The sequence below is a fragment of the Macrobrachium rosenbergii genome, chromosome 51 (genome assembly GCF_040412425.1).
Source record: "Macrobrachium rosenbergii isolate ZJJX-2024 chromosome 51, ASM4041242v1, whole genome shotgun sequence".
In the NCBI taxonomy this organism is placed as follows: Eukaryota; Metazoa; Arthropoda; class Malacostraca; order Decapoda; family Palaemonidae; genus Macrobrachium; species Macrobrachium rosenbergii.
Window position 1 is genome coordinate 75,474,587 of NC_089791.1, and position 22,758 is coordinate 75,497,344.

At 37.0% G+C, this 22,758-nt stretch overlaps 1 protein-coding gene across 4 annotated transcripts in view; it reads left to right on the plus strand.

Moving 5' to 3' along the window:
- lig (lingerer) overlaps window positions 1-22,758 on the plus strand; it is a 409,731-nt gene that overhangs the window by 143,224 nt on the left and 243,749 nt on the right. For all 4 annotated transcript variants that reach the window (XM_067095720.1, XM_067095719.1, XM_067095721.1 and 1 more), the window contains one exon: window positions 4,848-5,002. In XM_067095720.1, the coding sequence (XP_066951821.1) occupies window positions 4,848-5,002 (155 nt within the window). The remainder of the gene's footprint in view (window positions 1-4,847; window positions 5,003-22,758) is intronic.

Here is a 22,758-nt window from a genome sequence, read left to right on the forward strand (position 1 = left end):
AACAACATACATACAAACCGAATCTGACCCGAACTGAATCATAATGATGTTTGTAGAAAAAAGAGTTTTAACAACAAACCGAATCTGACCCGATGAATCATAGTTTTGTAGAAAAAGAGTGGGTTGGCGGGTGTTCTTCCCATGTTTATTTAAAAGCATTTAAAGCCCACACATGCTGCTGCTGCTTGAAAAACAAGCCAGATTATCACATTTTAAATTAATAATACAGTATTTATAAGTTTAATTACTGTATGTCTGTTATCATAAAATTAAGAAAAATTTCCTGTTGTGGCAGATGTAAACAAACCACAGCGCCACCCTGGTGGTGTAGATACTAATTACATAAACATTCAATATTCATGGTAAATCACAGAGTCTAAAACATCTTTCATCTTTCAGTAAATATTTACTGAAAGATGTTTTACAGTGATTTTGTACACTATTCCAGTAGACTCTTATGAAATTTACCATAAATATTGAATGTTTATGTAATTAGTACCACGATACACCACCAAGGTGGCGCTGTGGTTTGTTTATATCTGCCACAAGCTGCCGAGTTCCGACGTAATTTAGGAAATTTTTCTTAATTTTATGATAACAGACATACAGTAATTCGGCATATAAATACTGTATTATTAATTTAATGTGATAATTGGCTTGTTTTTCAATGTTATCATTATTAACAACAGTTTTCATGTGTACCTGTTGCAGTACATTCTGGTAGTGCCTATAGGCTACCTAGCCTAGCCTATGGCGCTTGGTATATCATCGGTAATATGGCTGCATTGGTCATAGGCCAATTTTTTTGATACAGTATGCATTTAAAAATGTAAAAAGTGCTTCTGATACAGTTAAGTTATTCAACTCTGAACTTATTTAATTGTAATTTGTGTAAAGTTTTGGATAAAAAGGCAAGGTTGGGGTAATGACTGGTGGTCAGGAATGGATTAATCCATTTTCAGTTATTTCTTATGGGAGAAATTAACTCAGAATTCGACAAAATCAAATCTCGACACTTTTTCTGGAACGAATTAGCGTCGAGGATCGAGGTTCTACTGTGTGTGTGTATATATATATATATATATATATATATATATATGTATACATATATATATATATAACACACACACACACACACACACACACACACACACACACACACACACACACACACACACACACACATTCAGGCGAAGTATACAACAACAAGCAGGAGTCCAAAGCAGACAACAGTCAACAAAACAGTTGCATATTTATTGATAGAAACGTTTTGTGTTACTTAAACACATCATCAGTCTGTAAAATTGAAAAATACAATTAATTCTCAAATTCAAAATAAAGCTAAATTAAAAACAGCAGTTACATTCTTTAAAATTACAAAATATATAAAAAAGTAAAAAAGAAAGATTTTTTTTTCTCTTAGTCTACCTAATCAAAAGAAGGGGAAAGACGAAGTGAGACCACAAGCTCACGCATGCCCAGAGTACACTTAGGCCAAGTGCAAAGGAGAAGAAGACATGTTGGAGTTTAGAAGAGGTGCATGACGTTTAATAAACAAAGACTCAAGGGTCGTTAAGTAAGCCGATTGTTTGGTAGTTCCCAGGATGGAAAAATGTTTTTTATCAATATTAGCCTTGCATTTCACGGCATGATTTCTAATACTAGAAAATTCGTGGTTAGTAATTCGTGAGCCAGTTCTGTAGCTCAAACCCAAGTGGCTGTAATAACGGACCTGCAACATTCTCTTTGATGAGCCAATATAACTACCAAGGCATCTTGGGCATTCAAATTTGTAAATAATGTTGGACTTCATAAAGGTCTGTAACTTGTCCTTATAATTAAAAAAGCCGCCAATCTTTAGTGGATTCATAGGTATTAAGTGTAGTTTTAGAATTCCAAACTCTTTTTCAATGATTTGTTTGACTTTGGATCTAAGAAAGTCAAAGTGCGTATATGGTATCGAAAAAGTACATGGTCAGTTTAGAACATTATATTTGACAATAGAATCAGAAAAGTTACGTGCTAAAATCTATTAACTATGTTATAAAAGTCTTTTGGAAAGGAATTTTGGTGAAATATTCCAGTAAAATTCAATTTTGGAGTGGAAATTTACCCAGCTAGATGTATAACTAAGGGCTCTAAGAACTAGAAATGTTATGGCATTAATTTTAAAAGAAAAAATAACAACTTTTATAGTTCGTTTATTTTTCTTTTAAAATTAATGCCATAACGACTCTAGTTCTTAGAGCCCTTCGTTATACATCTAGCTGGGTAAATTTCCACTCCAAAATTGAATTTTTATTGGAATATTTCACCAAAAATTCCTTTCCAAAAAGACTCTTTTTATAACATAGTTAAAAGGATTTTAGCACGTAACTTTTCTGATTCTATTGTCAAATATAATGTTCCGAAACTGACTTTCTTAGATCAAAAGTCAAACAAATCATTAAAAAAGAGTTTGGAATTCTAAAACTACACTTAATACCTATGAATCCACTAAAGATTGGCGGCTTTTTTAATTATAAGGACAAGTTACAGACCTTTATGAAGTCCAACATTATTTACAAATTTGAATGCCCAAGATGCCTTGGTAGTTATATTGGCTCATCAAAGAGAATGTTGCAGGTCCGTTATTACAGCCACTTGGGTTTGAGCTACGGAACTGGCTCACGAATTACTAACCCCGAATTTTCTAGTATTAGAAATCATGCCGTGAAATGCAAGGCTAATATTGATAAAAAACATTTTTCCATCCTGGGAACTACCAAACAATCGGCTTACTTAACAACCCTTGAGTCTTTGTTTATTAAACGTCATGCACCTCTTCTAAACTCCAACATGTCTTCTTCTCCTTTGCACTTGGCCTAAGTGTACTCTGGGCATGCGTGAGCTTGTGGTCTCACTGCCTTTTCCCCGCTTTTTGATTAGGTAGACTAGAGAAAAAAAATCTTTCTTTTACTTTTTTATATATTTTGTAATTTTAAAGAATGTAACTGCTGTTCTTAATTTAGCATTTATTTTGAATTTGAGAATTAATATGTATTTTTCAATTTTACAGACTGATGATGTGTTTAAGTAACACGAAACGTTTCTATCAATAAATATGCAACTGTTTTGTTGACTGTCATCTGCTTTGGACTCCTGCTTGTTGTTATATATATATATATATATATATATATATATATATATATATTTAGTGTGTGCATGTGTGTGTGTATCAATATCAGTAAACATTAAACTAATATCAGTCATCAAAAAAGGGCAAAACCCTTGACAGACCCAGACAAAATTTTGCACATGGCCTCTGTGCCACTCCAGAAAGATTTTAACTCAAAATCAAACCCCTACCCCATATATATATATATATATATATATATATATATATATATATATATATATATATATTATATATATATATTATATATATATATATAATATATTATATATATATATATATTATATATATATATATATATATATATATATATATATATATATATATATATATATATATATATATATATTATATATATATATATATATATATGATATATATATATATATATATATATATATATATATATATATATATATATATATATATATATATATATATATATATATATATATATATATATATATATATTATATATATTATATATATATGTATATATATATATATATATATATATATATATATATATATATATATATATATATATATATATATATTATATATGTATGCTTGAAGTTTATTATATAGGGTACTCATATAAGTCATCTCGAGGGTAGCATTCTATTCCAGTGAATGGATATTTGAGGCGTCCAGAAGTCAAGGGGTGAAATCATCAAATGAACGATTTTGAGTTAGTCCTAGCAAATTATAGAGAAATCCATTTTCTATGATTTCCACATACTTGCCAAGCAATATCGACCCTTAAAAACCGTTGAACAGAGGGGTTGCACTCAACAGGTTTTCACATGTATTTCTTGGTTTCATGTTCTCCCTCTGGGAAGCAAAGGGCGTACATGGCCATGAGGCGCGAGCCAATGAGCAGCTCCCCTTCTTCCAGCCGTGTTTACAGTTTCACGCTCAACCAACCACAGCCCGCGTAGCGCACCAGCACGCTAGTGTTAAATGACAAACAACCGCGTGGAACAACAACAGTGATTTCTATTTTTGCCATTATTTTGGTGATTTTACATCATGAAAATGTCATCTAGTGATAGTGAAGTGGAGTATGAAGTCCCTAAGATTGCAAGGAAGAGAAAAAGAAGTGATACAAAGTGTTTGTAGTAATTATTTGACAATAATCTGTGAACCATTTACATTTGAACCGAGGGAAAAATACTGTAAATGTGTGGTATGTTAAAATTGCCAATCTATAAAAACTTAAAAAAATTTGTTTTTGGGTTTACAGTGAAAATGGCTCATAGTATATTTATGGTGAACAAAGAAGTTTTTAAAAATGTAAAAAAAATGTTGTATTTTTATATTCATAACTGCTTTGCATGCTGGGGTATGCAAATTTTGATGTGTTATGATTTTTTTTTTCCAACACAACATTATTGTTTGTTCGTTTTTTTTTGTATATGGCTAGGCAAGACGAGTAAAATACATATACTGTAAACATGGATGTAGTAAGTCAAGAGAAATGTCTGGTATCAATAGTTCAACTTTGAACGCACTTTACTCAAAATCAGGTTTTGTCGATGTCACCCCTTTACCTCCAGACACCTCTTTTGTGGGTGGTAAGTTGTGAACAACTTGGTTAGTATATGCCATACACTAGTTCAGCATTTTGTTGTAAGCTTTTTGTCATATTTTTTTTATTTCTTTTTGACAGGTTTGCACAGTGGTGTTTCCAGCAGCCTAGCAAGCAGTATAAGTAACAGTAGCAACAGTGTGATTAATAACAAAAGTGTAAGCTTGTCTACTGTTAGTAGCAGTTTGCCTTCACGTCCAAAGACACAGAGACCAAGGATACCTCAAGCATCAAAGGTAAGCTAATTAATTACTCCTTTCTGAAGTAACAATTGTGTGAGTGTTTGGAAAAGGATATAGTCGGGGAGTTTGGGGACTTGACCATGCAGATTCATCTAAAAGCATAAAATTTGGCCCAGACGTAGGTTATACTATACTATTGCAAATTCTAGAGAGTGCCAAGAAAATTGCCCACATTAACCCCCTTTTTTGGGGGAAAAATCCCCTTGTGGAGGGAATTTTTTCTATACATTTTTTCTCCAAAACTATGCGTTGCAAGTGAAATTGTACACAAATATAAAAAATTGGAAATTAAATTCTACACAAAGTCTTCTTTATAAGTTATTGTAGTAAATATAACAGGTTCTGTGTAAATCACCCCACAAATAGAGGCATTATTGCTGTAAATGAAAAAAAAATCGATTTCGTTATTACGTTTCCTTCAGTAACTCAAGAATGATGCATTTCTAGATAAATTACCATAGAGATGAAATTGTAGGGTGAATATTTCTTTTTCATTATATATATTATATATATATATGTGTATATGTATATATATATATATATATATATATTTGTGTGTGTGTGTGTGTGTGTTTGTTTGTGTGTGTGTGTGTGTGTATACAGTCCTGGTCGTTTCGGCCGCAAGTCACTTTAGGCCGTAACATCCAAAACAGTGTAGGACGTTATGTTTATGGTATTTACCGTTATGTTTATGGTATTTACCATTATTATTTCATGTTTTATGTACATCCTCAAGGGGCTGGTTCTAAACATGGCGCCCATTTTGCATGTATATGTATATATATATAATGTATGTATATATGTATGTATATGTGTGTATATATATGTATATATATATATGTGTATATATATGTGTGTGTGTATATATATATATATATATATATATATATATATATATATATATATACAATGTATATATATATGTATGTATGTATTTATATGTATATATATAATGTATATACTGTATATATGTATGTATATATAATGTGTATATATATATATATATATATATAATATATATATATATATATATATATATATATATATATATATATATATATATATATATATATATATATATATATATATATAATATGGCTGTGTGTAACAAACCCACTTACGTGGTTAGCATGGCAGAGGTGGGTGGATGTCGCTCCAAATACAAACACCTGAGTTCGACGGGCGATTTGTATATGGGAAGACGATATCCACTTATACCTCACTTGCTGGCCGCGTGGGTTAAAATGCGTCCCCTGTAGTCCTGAGTTCTTGTCTTCGCTGGTTCGAGCCCACGAGACGACGAACTTATTATCAACTAAAAATTCCTTCAGTAACATATCTGAAAATATATTATTTCCGAGGTAGAGTGGATTGATATTAAAGGACGTTTGTAGCTTACTGATTGAATATGAATCACGGTGATGTGATAAAAGTCATATATATATATATATATATATATATATATATATATATATATATATATATATATATATATATATATATATATATATATATATATACAGGTTGACCATCACTAATCCAGCAATCAGTAGTCCGGAACAGTCAGTAATCCGGCACAAATTTCGGCTAGAGCAATTTCCAATGTTTCCGCACTAATTTTCAAATTTCCCGGGTCGCTGCACTAACTCACTCGCCGGCCACTTCGATTTGGTGGCGCAGTGTACTGCATCAACAAACTGGTAGCCTAGCCTACATTATACTGAACTCTATTCACATATTAACAGTATTATACAAACATGAACATAACAAATGTGCATATTTTTCATGGATATTTTAAAAAGTTATGCTTTACTACATTGTTTCCAATTGCGTATATTCTCATATTGCTTTTGTATTATAAATTGCGATCAATGTTTTGTTTTGGGAATCGATGTCGCGGTGTTTATTTCGCCACATTTAACTAAGTTCAAAGCGCTTTTCTTGCTTGTAATTAGCGTAAATGAATATGGATACTTTATTTATTTGGGACACGGATATTTTTCGTTATACGATGTGTTTTCAAGTCGAAATATAACTTAAATACGTTTTGTTGTGAAATTAATTTAGCTATTTTTTCTTTAACGTCGACTAAAATTGTCTGTTGAATGCCGAGTGGACGTAGCAAATGTCGACTACAAAAAATTTCAACCTTCGGTCAACTTTGACTCGACCGAAATGGTCGAAAAACGCAATTGTAAGCTAAAACTCTTCCATTCTAGTAATATTCAATCATGTACCTTCATTTTGCAACAAATTGGAAGTCTCTAGCACAATATTTCGATTTATGGTGAATTTTTGAAAAAATTTTTTCTTACGCCCGCACGGTAACTCGGCCGAAAATTTCAGAAATTCTTTCGTCATTTTGTTGTAATTTTTGCACTGTTCTATATTAGCAGTTACATAAAGTTTTATATATGAAAATGTGTGCAATTTCATGTACAATACAACAGAAAATAACTCATAGTTGTAGCTTTTATCAGTTTTGAAATATTTTCATATAAGTCACGATAACTGCCAAAATTTCAACCTTCGGTCAACTTTAATTCAACCAAAATGTTAAAAAAACGCAATTATAAGCTAAAACTCTTACATTCTAGTAATATTCAATCATTTACCTTCATTTTGCAACCAATTGGAAGTCTCTAGCACAATATTTCGATTTATGGTGAATTTTTGAAAAACTTTTTCCTTACGTCCGTGCAGAAATTCTTTCACACGTTGTCGTAATGTTTGCACTGTTTTATATTAGTCGTTACATAAAGTTTTATATGTGGAAATGTGCGCAATTTCATGTAGAATACAACAGAAAATAACTCATGGTTGTAGCTTTTATCAGTTTTGAAATATTTTTATATAAATCACGATAACTGCCAAAATTTCAAGCTTCGTCAACTTTAACTCGACCGAAATGGTAAAAACGCAATTATAAGCTAAAACTCTTACATTCTAGTAATATTCAATCATGTACCTTCATTTTGCAACAAACTGGAAGTCTCTAGCACAATATTTCGATTTATGGTGAATTTCTGAAAAAAATTTTTTCCTTACATCTGCGCTGTAACTCTCGGCCGAACATCTCAGAAATTCTTTCATGTTGTCGTAATGTTTGCATCGTTTTACATTAGTCGTTACATAAACTTTTATATATGAAAATGTGTGCAATTTCATGTAGAATACAACAGAAATTAGCTCATGGTTGTAGCTGTTATCAGTTTTGAAATATTTTCAAATAAATCACGATAACTGCCAAAATTTCAACCTTCAGTCAACTTTAACTCGACCGAAATGGTAAAAACGCAATTGTAAGCTAAAACTCTTACATTCTAGTAATATTCAAATCGTTTACCTTCATTTTGCAATAAATTGAAAGTCTCTAGCACAATATTTCGATTTATGGTGAATTTAAAAAAACATTTTCCTTACGCTCTGCGCTGCTAACTCGGCCGAACATCTCAGAAATTCTTTCGCCTCGTTGTCGTAATATTTGCACCGTTTTATATTAGTCGTTACATAAAGTTTTATATATGAAAATGTGCAATTTCATTTACAACAGAACAAAAATAACTCATGGTTGTAGCTTTTATCAGTTTTGAAATATTTTCATATAAATCACGATAAATAGAAAAAATTCAACTTTCGGTCAACTTTAACTCGACCGAAATGGTCGAAAACTGCAATTGTAAGCTAAAACACTTACAGTCTAGTAATATTCAATGAATTAGCTTCATTTTTCAACAAACGGGAAGTCTCTAGCACAATATTTCGATTTATGGTGAATTTTTGAAAAAAAAAACCTTTTTTACGTCCGCACGTTACGAATTCATGCATCATTTTGTGATAATATTTTCTCTGTGTTGCTTTGATCGTTTTAAAATTTGTTATATACCAAAATTATTGCAATTTATTGTACAATACAACTAAAAAAAATTAAGTCATTAGCTTTAACCGTTTTGCTTTCAGCGCGATTTGTATACAATGATATACTTTTTTTTTTACTGTCATATATTCCAATATTTATATATGATAATGATATTTTTTTCATTTCTGATGGTTTCATACTAAACTTCAGGCAATGACAAAAAAAATGAGCCAAAAATGAACTCTTAATCTTAAAAACTAAGCGTGCTGTGATTTTTGAAAAACTTTTTTCCGCTTCACGCTAACTCACCAACACCGCATACGGGAGACGTTTTTGTAAATAGGGCTTCGCGTTAAAGGGTTAATATATGACGCTTGTCGGAATCGCGCTGGCCATTTGGGGCATGTTTATTTTGTGTAAAAAAATCAAGATTCCGTTCGCTATTTTCTCTTGATTTCATCATAATACGAGCTTTACATACTTATCTTTTATCGGCGTGAAAACAGTAGTAATTTGTATTCTCTCATGCCCAGTAGTTTTGATTAAAATACATTCTCCAGTTTTATTTACCGTCGAGTTTCATCCATGTTGCCGATGCACGATAATTTATAGTCATTAGCAGCTTTAACATTGTTTTCTCAGGTTCAGCTACAACTTACAGCTTTAAGTTACTGTAGCAGTATATTTCCCTGCCGATCTTTTCTCCAAAGCGAATAAGGGTATTGTGTAAAAAATATATCAGTCCCATTGTACAGTACTTAACGTCATTTGTAACATAATTGTATTATCGTATGATGGTTGTAATACAAGCAAAACAGTTGTTATCCAATACGATTATTATCAAAACAACAGTTTCTTGTTTGGTTGTTTATGGCTGTACGCATTTACGCAAGAGTATAACTTTGCTAACAATACTTTTATCATTCTCTTTTACTTTTTTAACTAGCAGATGGAATAAAGAGATGGAGGAAAAGAAGTTATTCTATTGTAAGTTGGTCTCTCTCGCTGCTTGATTGTACCTGCTGCCTGCGCCTGCGCAAATTCTAAAAATATTTCCTAAATATTTTCGTACCGGTATTAATTGCTAACCCCATCGTAATCGTAAACTCGAAATATCGTAAGTCGAAATATCGTAACTCAAGCACTACCTGTATTTGATAATTGTCTTTTTTTTTTTTATTAACCAACTTGTACTCATTTATAGGATATTTTAATTCTAAGATGAGGTGCTTAGCTACTGGATTTCGTGTATTGTAGCCTAATAAATGGCGAATCCGGCACCCTCCAGGTCCCAATGATGCCGGATTAGTGATGGTCAACCTGTATATATATAATATATATATATATATATATATATATATATATATATATATATATATATATATATGTATATATATATATATGTATATATATATATGTATATGTATATATGTATATATATATGTATTTGTATATATATATATATATAGTGGTACCTATATAACCGTATAGAAGGGAATGTATGTATTTTGTCGTTCAATCAATCACCATAAAAAATAACTGAAAATGGAACGTTCCTGACCACCAGTCAATACTCCAACCTTGTCTTTTTATACAAAACACTACACACATTACAATTAAATAAGTTCAGAGTTAAATAACTTACCTTATTAGAAGTCTTCTTACAGTTTTAAATGCATACTGTATCAAAAAATTGGCCTACCAGTGGTAGACCGAGCCTGCAGGCTAGGCTAGCACCCAGTGCACTCCAGAATGTACTGTAACGGTGTTGTTAATGATAAATACAATGAAAAACAAGCCTGGTCATTACATTAAATTAATATAACAATATTAAAAATATGTAATGTACTGTAGAGTCTATTATAAAAATTATAAAAATATATATATATGTAAACAAACCAGAGCGTCGTATGGTGGCGATATACTACTGTAATTACATAAACATTGTATATAGGATTGTATATATGGTAAATTCCATTCAGAGTCTATGTATACATTTAAATGTGGGAAGAACGCCATAACAACGCCAACTATATATATACTTTTGTTTACAAACATATATGTATATATATATATATTCGCTTTGTTGTCTTGAACCGCGCATATTTATATTTCGTAACCGATTTTGTATATATATATAGTCGGAGACCGGGGTTCCACTGTATATATATGTATGTGTATAACTGAATCATATATATATATATATATATATATATATATATATATATATATATACAGGTCTGCTATAAAGGACCTATATATATATATATATATATATATATATATATATCTTTATGTATATATATATATATATATATATATATATATATATATGTTTATATATATATATATATATATATATATATATATATATATATATATATATATATATATATATATATATATATATATATATTGATATATATTGATTCATTGATTCATTGATTGCTGTTTGCAGTAGAAAATGTGTTGTGTATTTGGCACATGTGTAGACTAGACCATCATGAAATAAGGGTTTTCACCCAACAAATTCATCTCTTATGATATTTTTATTGAGAAAACTTTCAATAGTTATTGAAGGGTTATTTTTTTATTTATTATTCTTAGGCACAGCAACAGGAGTTATTGAAGGGGGAGGGGGTTGTCTCCATAGCCATAGTGTGTCTGTCTGCCATTAATTATTAATTTTCTTGTTATGAATAAAAAGAGATTCAGTAAAGGCATAAAAATTGTTACATAATACAAAACTGCAAGGTGAAATTTATTAATCACATTTTTCAGAGTAAAAAAAATATATTTTGAGATGAAGAGTGTTAGAGAACTACAATTTCCCATATCATCATCATCATCATCATCATCAAGTAAATACAGTACATCAACCTTAAGACTTGCTCAGTCCCCAATAATGTAACCGTGCAGTTTTGTAGAGACCTCAGAATAATTGGCCACACAATTTTCCTCCAGCATAATAGAAATTAGCAATGAAATATGACAAAAGCAATGTGCAAGAGGTAGATTTTTTTTACATTACAGCATTATCATCATCACAGTCATTGTATATGCATCAATTTCCACAGTTACACTGTCTTGTGGAGTGAAAGAAAGTGTAATGTAATGCAAGCCTCAGAATAAATGAAACACATAATTCTCTAGTGTACTCAAAATCAATATTGAAATATATGGGGTGTATATACACACACCCCATATATTTCAATATAGAAATAATGTACAGTAACTGCAGTATCACATATCACCATTATCATTAACATCAGTCATTGTTTTGCATCAACCTTGACATTAGATGAGTCCTGTTAACAAAAAAAATCAGTATAATACAAACTTAAAAATTTTCCCACAGCTCTCCAGTGACTGTAATGATGATGGTGATGTTTAAAATTATAATTCTAGTAACTTTTTATTTTAATGCCATTAAAATAAAGTCACTAGAATTATAATTTTAAACATCACCATCATCATTACAGTCACTGTTTATGCTTCCACCTTCACACTTGCATAGTCTGGTGCATGGACTCCAGCTCTAGTACATTTGCAATTTCTAGTACAAGATTTTATACAACCACAGTGGAGGAGGATGGAACATGCATTGCTAGCATCTGCAAGTGATGTCCAGTATGGCATCCAGGTGCCACTGTCATCTCTGTGCCAGCCCCATTCATGAAAGTCTGGGATTTCTTGGGATCTTGAAATGGCCTGATCCCAGTAAAAGCTGGCCTGAAGCAGTGCTCTCTTTATGTGTTGGAACAGTGCTGCCTGAGTAGGTGGTATATTCTCAAGTGTTCTACCAGTTGTAAAAAGATAGTACCCGTCTTCATTAACCATGGCTAAACCACACCCCTTACTGTACATTAGCACCACAAATCTTTCTAAGTTTTGCATGTGGTGAGACTCAAGGGTGAAGAGTTTGGGGTCTTTGCTAAGGGCTTTCAGTGTTTCAGCAAGTCCAGGTGTACTTTGCCAAGATGCCCATGCAGTCTTTTTGCCACAGCTAAGGAACTGTGATGTTGTGTCACAGCTTGTAATGGCATGAAATAGTGGCAATGCCAGGGATTATCACGATATTTCTTTCTGCTGCCAAAACCTACCCACAGCTGTGAGATACCAAGTGTGGTAAAGAATTGTATGGAAAGAACCACCACATCACTGTCAACAATGTGCACATACGCTGTCTTGTGACCTTTTTGTTGCAGCATGTGGCAGATGAATCAAGATTCTCGAATCTGCCTCAGAGTGATTACAGGGTTGGAGTGCTGAAATGTCATAGGGCTTGTTAGAAAGCACATACTCATTCTTGGTACTCAGTAAAAGCCTTCCATCCATGTCACTCTTGATTATCTCTTCACTAAGAAAAGGGAAGAGTTCTTTTTTGTTTTCTTCGTTTTTAAGGAAGCCACTGTTCCAATCGTGCTTTGGAATCCATGTGCTGCCATCCCCGACCCTGGTACCACGTCTTAGAGGTGTCAGGGCTTTGAGGCTGTTATCAGGATAGTTATCCCACACAGCATCAATATGAGTAACTGTCTGGGTCACCTGAGACATTATATATATAGCACAATCTTTTAACTCATAATCAGAAAAAGTTGATGGTGTGGGCTGCATCATATAAACAATAGCTGCCATGTCTAGCACAACAACTGTGGCTAGTCTTGCTGATACTGCCTGGCCTTTAGGTGTTTGGATACATTCTAGAATATCAGACTTGTGACCTGATCAAAGCAAACCATGATCTGCCAAACTAGGTGGTTCTTGTTGATTCTCAAAACATCTCGACGAGACTGTAGAGAAAGGAAGAGCTGTGTGATCAAAGATGTATTTTTCTTATGCTGACTGCTGTACTTGTTGCCCTTCTTGACTAGGAGCAGGACGATTAGCAAATGTTAGTATTTTGTTTTGTGGGATGACATCAGATATTGGCACTTCAGCAGTTTCCAGTCTTTGTGAGATGTAAGTTGCATGAAGAGCTTGACCAACTTCTTTAACTTGCAGTAGTGATCGAGTGACTTCTTGTTTCATAACAACCTTTGTGTCAATTGTTACGAGCTCTCGACCTGTGTCAAGGAAGGGATTACCCAGCTGCTCAACAACATTTGTAAATGAGCGTACATCCTTCTGATACTTAACTTGTAAGTTGTGCAATTCTTCATGATGAGCAGTGTTTGTGCATGATGTGTCGAGAACAGATTCAAACTCTTGGATACACCTGGAGTAGTCTGGACTTGCCAGCATGAAGAGTGTAAGAGCTTCAGGATTGTGATAGAGTCCAACTGCTCCACCGTGTGCGTGGAGACTTATTAGATTGTTCATGTGACTGATCCTTTGCCATGAGGCTAAACTTGTATGATGACTGCTGAACAACAAAATTCCCTTTTATTAACTCAGCATAAACATTTGGGTGCTTTCTTGACAACTGGGCCATATCCTGCACATTCACTGGTATCCAACATGCGTAATTTGTATGGTCCAGAACATGAAACCATGGGCAAAGCTCATCACACACCTGAACGTAGAGAGAGAAATCTCCCTCGCCGGCTGATCGAACAAAGCGACACAGTAGGAGCTCAAGTTCCATGATGGTAGACCAATATTTAAACTGGGGAACCTCTGCTTGGCAACATTGATCCCACATCTCCTGTCACTCTGGTGGTCCAAGCACAGTTGAACAATACTTGGAATAAGCTCTGTGCTTCAGGACGTAGAGAGACATGAGTGAGACCTGGTGGGCATAACGTGCACGTTTGATGTGATGCTCATTGAGCATTGACTGAGCACAACCACATGTTAGAACTTGTGCCTGAGAAAGCACTGTTGTCCATCCAGAGCTGGCTAGCAACTTCCCAATCATCAGATGAGCCTTGTCTTCAATATTTAGCGCTTCCATCATCAGAACTAATTTATCTGCGCCTAAAGTTATGGGAAATGTCCATTGCAGTTGTTTTGTCAAAGCATATAGTGGCTGATCTGCACCGAGAACACCTGTCTGCCCTGGATTCATGCAATGATTTTTTTTAATAGCTATTAACGTATTTTTTTCTTGGCATGTTTATGCAGAAACATTAATACTGTATGTAGAACAAAATAATACATACCTAATGAAAGAGAAATATTTGCCCTACAAATGCATCATTCTTGAGTTAGTGAAGGAAAATGTAATCGTGAAATCGATTTTTCTCATTTACGGCAAAATGTGCTGCCATTCGCGGGGTGATTTACAGAAACTATTATGTTTACAAGAATAAGTCATTAAGAAGAGTTTGTGGAGAATTTAATTTCCATTGTTTTTTTTATTCGTGTACATTTTTACATGCAACGCTCCGTTTTGGAGAAAAAAAGAATATAGAAAAATCACACCTTCTGCAAGGGTTTTTTCTCCCAAAAAGGGGGTTAATATGGGCAATTTTCTTGGCACTCTCTAGAATTCGAAATAGTATAGTATAACCTACGTCTAGGCCAAATTTGATGCTTTTAGATGAATCTGCACGATCACCCCTTCCACAATCCCTAAGCTCCCCGACTAATATGCATGTGACTATCAGGAACATTCTTGCCTTCAAACCTAACAAAGACTAGGATGGTTCAAGTGTTAAGGCCAATTTTTTTTTTTTTTTTTTTTTTTTTTTTTTTTTTTCATTAATGTTGCCTTGGTCTTTAGGGGTTATATATTACAAAAAATAAGAAACTGTTTTAAAGTAAAACCAGTTTTCATATATGTAACTTACCAAGTAATTACTTAGCTATAGCTTTAACTCGCATGGCAACCCTAAATTCAAAACTCGCGGTAGTGCTTCAGTTGTATAGTGTAGGTGACAAGCCCCACCCACTGCACGGGTGCATGGGTAACAACTTCAGCAGTGGCATCATTCTGCTTTTGCCGTGCGTACGAGCAACATCGTCGAGCTGCTGCAGTCCTGTTTCATTGGTTTTAGTATTCTCGCTGGAAGTCGGTGAAGTATTCTCGCTTTTGTGTAGCCTTCAAGCTATTTCTTTGATTTTGCCAGTTTAGATTAGCCTTTTGAATGAGTTATGTCTGATTCCAGTGCTGCTAGTGTTCGCTATTGTGTAAGTCTAGGCTGACTAAGTTTTGCTATGATGCACATACCACGTGCAGTAACTGTAGAAGGCAGGTATGTTTGAAGGAGAATACTAGTGATGAATGTAAGGATTGGGATGAAAGAAAGTGGAATGTTTTTGAGTCTCACCTTAGTAAACTTGAAAAGAATAGGAGAGAAACAGGAGAGGGCTGATATCAGGTCTTCTTTTAGCCTAGCTTCTTCCCCTAAGCCTAGGTCAGATCTTACTGTTGCTATTCCTTCTACCCCAGGCAACACCTTTTCTCCTGTTCCCAGCCCTCCTCCTATCATTCCTCATGCTCCCTTGCTTTTGACCCCGATGCCATTGCCAACCTTGAATCCAAGTTCAGCAAGAAGTTGAGTCTAGTGAGTTCAGTGTCTGAGATAGGGGCGCCCCTGAAAGTCATAATGGACAAAGTGTTTTGTGAGTGTCTAGTGAAGTGCAAGTGGAGGAGGTAGCTTCTCATCCCACTACCAAAGGTCCAAGGGAGGCTGGTGAGGTTTGCCCATGAGTTGCTGCCCACTCAGTCAAGCCTGTTTCAGAATCCCAGGGTTTGACAGACAGCCATTGGAAAGGCTTGTCTTTGGATGTGCGTTGTTTGTCTTCCAGTTCGGATTCAGATTCCGACCATGGGTGCCACAGGCACTTTCTCACTTTGTCCAGGCCATTGAAGAGGTACGTAGACAACGCCAGTCTGTTTGCTCCGCTGCCCATTAAGCGGTACAAGGAGGCTTTCGACAGTTCACAGCCTTCTTTCAGCCACTCCGTGGATCCCTCAGTATTTGCATCAGTCCAACTGCCTTCTTATCCATTGGATTCTCCAGTCACGTTCTCTCCTGATCTCCTTTTTGTTGAGTGCCCTCTTTTGGGTGTCAAGCGCATGAAGCATCACTCCAAGCGCCTGTCGCCTAAGTTCCCGTCTTGTCTCGAGCACCCAGCGCCCACTCCCGAGAGCCCAATCCCAGCTCCAGTGTGCCCAGCACCAGCTTTCGAACAGCGCGCCAACTCTTCGCCATCTGTCTACATCTCTAGTGCCCACCTTGGATCAAGATGAGCCTTCTCTGGCACCCATCAGGCAACAGCTTTCTGAAATCATGAGTTTCCTTAAGAAAGCTCCCACCTCTAAGCCTACACAGGATTTAGCCCTTTCTCCAACCTCATCAGAGGATGAAGAGGAAGTCAGCCAAGACTCTGCTCCTCCTTCAGCATATGCAGCTTGTTCTTTTTGTTTTTTTTTTTTTTTTTTTTCCAGCTGCCCCAGCCTTGCCTGCTTCTTCCATCCTGATGAGGAGCTGCCCAGAAGATAGCTTCAAGCTCCCCAAGATGGTTCTTTCCTTGTCACCCAAGAAGGCGATAAAAGAAATTGAAGACTGGCTCACTGCTAAGAGAGAGCAAGGCAAGGCTACTTTCCCCTATCCTCCCCCTCGCCTAGTTAAGGGGAGATACACCACCCAGGAAGCTCCCTCACTGGAAGTCACTGCCTCCTCCCAAGGGGACTTATCTGGCCTCATCAATTCTTGTCGTTGCTCGGCTTTCGCTTTGGTGAAGATTATGTTCTCTTTAGCTGAGCTGGACCACTTAGTTAAGAACCTCTTCAAGGTTTTCAAGGTGTATAGCTTTCTGGATTGGATGGTAGGACCCCTTTTGAAGAAGATAAAAGGCTTCAAGGATTTGGACGAGTATTTTGCAGCGGACTTGTTTGGTGTGCTGTTGTGCACGGACAAAGCCATCAAGGATGGCTCTTCAGAACTTGCAACCCTTTTCTCTCTCAGGGTTCTGAAGAAGAGTAAACTTTGGTGCTCCTTCACCATCAGGGAAGTCACACAGTCTCAGAGGTCGGTGTTGTTATTTTCCCCCCTGGCCCTGCTTCACCTTTTCCCTCAGTCGATCTTGGAAGAGATTGCTTCGGACCTGTAGAAGAAGTCCACATAAGACATCCTAGCTCAGTCTTCTAAGCGCCCCAAGAGTTCTTCATCGTCGTCTTTCGCGCCCAAGATGGTCTCTCCATTGCAAAAGCATCCCTTTCACGGAGACAAGCCTAAGGTGCAATCCAGACTTCAGCCAACACCTAAGAAGTGAACAAGAAGTCCTTTGTGCCCCAGTAGGAGCCAGACTTCTCCATTTTGGGAGAAATGGGATCACTTAGGGGCAGACCAGTGCATCGTCAAGATTCTGAAGGAGGGCTACTGAATCCCTTACATGGAGAACCCTCCTTTGGTCGCCTCTTCCATCGTCTGAAGAGAGCCTTAGAAGAAATCAAGGACACCCGCACAGAGGGCTTCTACAATTGTCTGTTTGTAGACCCCAAAACATTGGGGGTTGGAGACCAGTCCTAGACATAAGCTCCCTCAGTCACTTCATAAGGAAGACGAAGTTCAAAATGGAAACAAACCAGTCAGTCATGGCATCCATTCACTTGGGCAATTGGATGATAACTCTGGACATGCAAGATGCATACTTCCATATTCCCATACATTCGGACTCCAGGAAGTATCTCAATTTTGTCTTTCAGGGCAGTCTTCCAGTTTTGGTCCCTCTGCTTTGGCCTCTCCACGATACCTCAAGTGTTCACTTGAGTCCTCTCCCCTCTCGCCAAATGGCTCCACCTGATCGGCATCAACATCACCCTTTACCTGGACAGCTGGCTTCTTCGATCCCCTTTGAAGGACAAAGGACCTCCAGACCATTCTTTGCCCTACTCAGGAACCTAGGAATTCTTCTACATCTCCAAAAGTCCCAGTTAGCCCCAACACAGGAGATTCTTTATTTTGGGGTAACTCTCAACTCTTGGACTTTTCCCCCCAAGAGAATCACCAACTGCCTCCAGACGCTCCGCAACTTTCGCGGCTTCTAATTGTGTCTGGCCTGCCAATGGATGAGTCTACTAGGGATTCTTGCATCCATCGAGACCTTTGTCAAGTTAGGCAGATTGCACTTGAGAGTCCTCCAATTCTACCTGAAAGCCAACTGGGACAGGAAAACCCAACCTGACTCTGTTGTATTCCCCATCACTCAGGAAATAAAATCAGACCTCCAGTGGTGGCTGTCCGAAGGAAGACTTTTGCAGGGAAAGTCTCTTCATCTCCGACCCCCAACCTAGACTTCTACTCATACGCCTTGGATCTAGTCTGGGAGCCCTTATGGGAAATCAGGAAGTCTCTGGGATGTCATCCCCAGAAGAATGGAAACTTCATATCAACATCAGGGAGTTAAGGGCCATTCACCTAGGTCTTCAGTACTTCTCGACCATGACTTACAACAGGACAGTGGTAGTCCATGTGGACAACTCTGCACAGAAAATTCCCAGTTGGAAAATTTCCAGCTGGAAGATTGCCAGGCAGAAAATTGACAGTGGGGAAAACTGCTGTTGAGAAAATTGCCACTGAAAAATATTGATTGCCATTGGCAAATTAAAAGATTGAGTTCATTTAGACCAAAACTACCATTTCTCTTTTTATAATTGTTTATTGTATTATTTGAAGTGACAAGAATATTAGTAATTAAGACTAACCGTTTTTTATAATGGCTTGTTCAAACCAAAACTACAGTTTGTATTTATATTTTTTTTTTATTTATTATTATTTAAATTCAAATTTGCTTGACTGACTGACTTAAAGAAGAAATTAGCTTAATGTGTGAATTAGTACAAAGAAGATGTACCATTTTTTTTATTCTCTATACCCATAATGGCTTTTTTATAACAGTGAACATGAACATGGTAAGGATATCTTTGTCGAACTTCAAAATATGTATAATCAAAATGGGCTAAACAAGGAAGAAACAAAAGTCTGTTGGGAATGTGCTGTGAGAAAACAGAAATCATGTCCAACAAGACTACACACCAAGTCACAGGATCATGGTTATGAAATTTTGAAATATGTTAATGAACACAATCACAGTTCCACCAAGAGCAAAGTGGATGCCAAAGTAGCCATTCAAGATCTGAAAGAGGAAGTTTGACTTTGACTCAACCTACTTGTTCTTTGGTGGCAAATTGTTCATGATCTTTAGATGAATGTGCATGTTTTGAGCTAAGGATTGTGCAACATATAAGTAGAAATGTTCAACAGTGGAACAAGAAAACATCATGCACCATACCTGTTTCCTCTGTGAAAGGACAGGATTCATAATTCCACCCGAATTTCAAAATGTTGATTCTGGAAAGAGATTCCTCCAGTATAATCAAAATCGAATATTGTTTACAGTAAACCCCCGTATTTGTGGTCTCACAATTCACGGACTCACCTATTCATGGATTTGTCAATGGAACATATATACACATTATTCGCTGAAAATTCGCCTGTTCATGCTAAACCCCCCGTATTCGCAGGCTCATATTTGCAGATTTATCTCTGGAACGTATCTACCCATTATTCGCGGAAAATTCGCCCATTTGCGGTATTTTTCACTGAGAAATATTCACTAATTACTGTATTTTCATACAATTTTCATGACTAAATGCACTTTTTGTGATAAAACTATTAAGATACTCAGGTATAAGCATTTTCAGAGGGTTTTTCTTGTGTTTAAACTATCAAAATAGGCAGTTGTAAGTGTTTTTAGAGGGTTTTAAGTATTCGCGGATTTTAGCTATTCGTGGTGGTGTGCGGTACGCATCCCCCGCGAATACAGGGGTCTCTGGTGGAAATCGCCGGAAAGGCTTTCGGAGGGTCTAGATCTCCTCCCAAGACAACCATCTCTGCAGATGTTCTCAGACGTGTCCAATGTTGGGTGGGGAGCACATCTAGCCAACCTCAGGACGTCAGGAGTTTGGTCGGACGAACAGAAGAAGCTCCACATCAACGTCAAGGAACTGTTGGCCATTCACCTCGCTCTCCAGGACTTTTCGACCCATGTCTCAGGCCAAGCAGTCGCTGTTCACGCCGACAACTCGATGGCTCTAGCCTACATCCAGAAACAGGGAGGTACCCATTCCTTCTCCCTGTTCAAAGCTGCGAGGGACCTTCTTCTGTGGGCGGACAGCAACAGGGTGGCCCTGTTCCTCGGTTTGTGCAGGGAAAGCTGAACGTCCTGGCGGACCAACTCAGCCGTTGGAACCAGACTCTCCTACGGAGTGGACCCTGCACCCGCAAGTGCCTAGATCTGTGGAATCTGTGGGGCACTCCCATAATAGATCTCTTCGCTACCTCCAAGAACCATCGCCTCCCAGTGTTCTGCTCACCAGTTCCAGACCCACTGACTCACTTGGTGGACGCCATGCTCCTAGACTGGACGAACCTGTTTGCCTATGCCTTCCCTCCTTTCGGGCTCATCAGGCAAGTGATAAACAAAGTGAAATTCCATCAGAAGGTCGAACTGATCCTCGCGCCCGTTCTGGCCAAGGAAGGAGTGGTTCCCGGACCTGCTAAATCTCCTGATAGACTTCCCAAGGCTTCTCCTCAAAAGAAGTCGCTTGTCAGACAACCCCACCTAATGAAGTTCCACCAGGGATTGTCCACTCTCGCCTGACAGGCTTCAGACTGTCAGGAAGCTCATCAGAGCGAGGTTTTTCAAGCAAGGCTGCAGAGGCTATTGTGAGGTGCAGAAGGGACTCCTCTAGCAAATTATACCAATCCAAGTGGACAGTCTTCAGGAACTGGTGTAGAAAAAATAGTATCTCCTCTTCTTCGTACATCTATAACTCAGCTTGCCGATTTTTTCATTTACTTGAGGGATTCAAGAAAATTGATGCCATCAACCATCAAGGGTTACAGAGCTATGCTGTCCTCCGTCTTCTACCATAGGGGGTTAGACCTATCAAATAACCGAGACTTGTCAGACCTCCTCAAGTCCTTAGACACAGCTAAGACCCCAAAACCTTCCCTTGCCTGGAATTTAGATGTAGTTTTGAGGTGGTTGATGTCTCCAAGGTACGAACCTTTAGAAGATCTTTCTCTTAGAGACCTCACTAAGAAATCCCTTTTTCTGGTTACTTTAGCAACGGCAAAGAGGGTTAGTGAAATACAGGCCATTGACAAGGAAGTGGGTTTTTCACAAGGTAATGCTGTTTGCTCGCTCACCTTGAATTTTCTGGCCAAGAACGAGTCTCCTTCAACCCATGGCCTCGGTCCTTTACCATTCAGAACCTCTCCGAAGTGGCTGGCCCTCAAGAATTGGAGGCTTCTTTGTGCCCCGTTAGAGCTATCAACACTTACTTAGCCAGAACGGCCAGCATCAGAGGACGTTCCTCTAACCTGTGGTGTTCAGTGAAAGATCCAACCAAACCTTTATCCAAGAATGCCTTGGCTTTCTTCGTCAAGGAACTCATTTTAGAGGCGCACAGGCACATCAACGAAGAGGACGCACGCCTAGTCAAGTCTCACATTCACGAAGTGCGCTCAATAGCAACTTCAGTGGCTTTCCGTCATAATAAGTCACTTTCGCAGATCACACAGAGCACCTTCTGGAGGTCGAAGTTCGGTGTTTATGTCTCACTACCTTAGGGAGGTCGGTTGAGTTGTCAGGACCCGTTTGCGTTAGGTCCCGTGATCGATAGCTGGCTTGGTTTTAGGGGAACACACTAGGGGTAGGTTCTTTATCTTTCCTTCCCCCTGTGATTTTATGGTTGCTGAGTTAATGGGAAGCTGGGGGTGCTCAATTCACCTGGAGTACCCTCCATTCTAGTTGAGCTGCTGAGGGTATAGGGAAGGGGGATGTATTTAACTATTTTTAGGTTAGGCGGTGAGGCCCGTTTTTCAGTCTGGTTGCTTTCCAATTGCTCAGGGCAAGAGCAAAGGAAAGTCACCCCTTGTCTTAGTCAGCGGTGTACTTCCTGACTACTTGGGTTGTTATGGAGCAGAGTAGC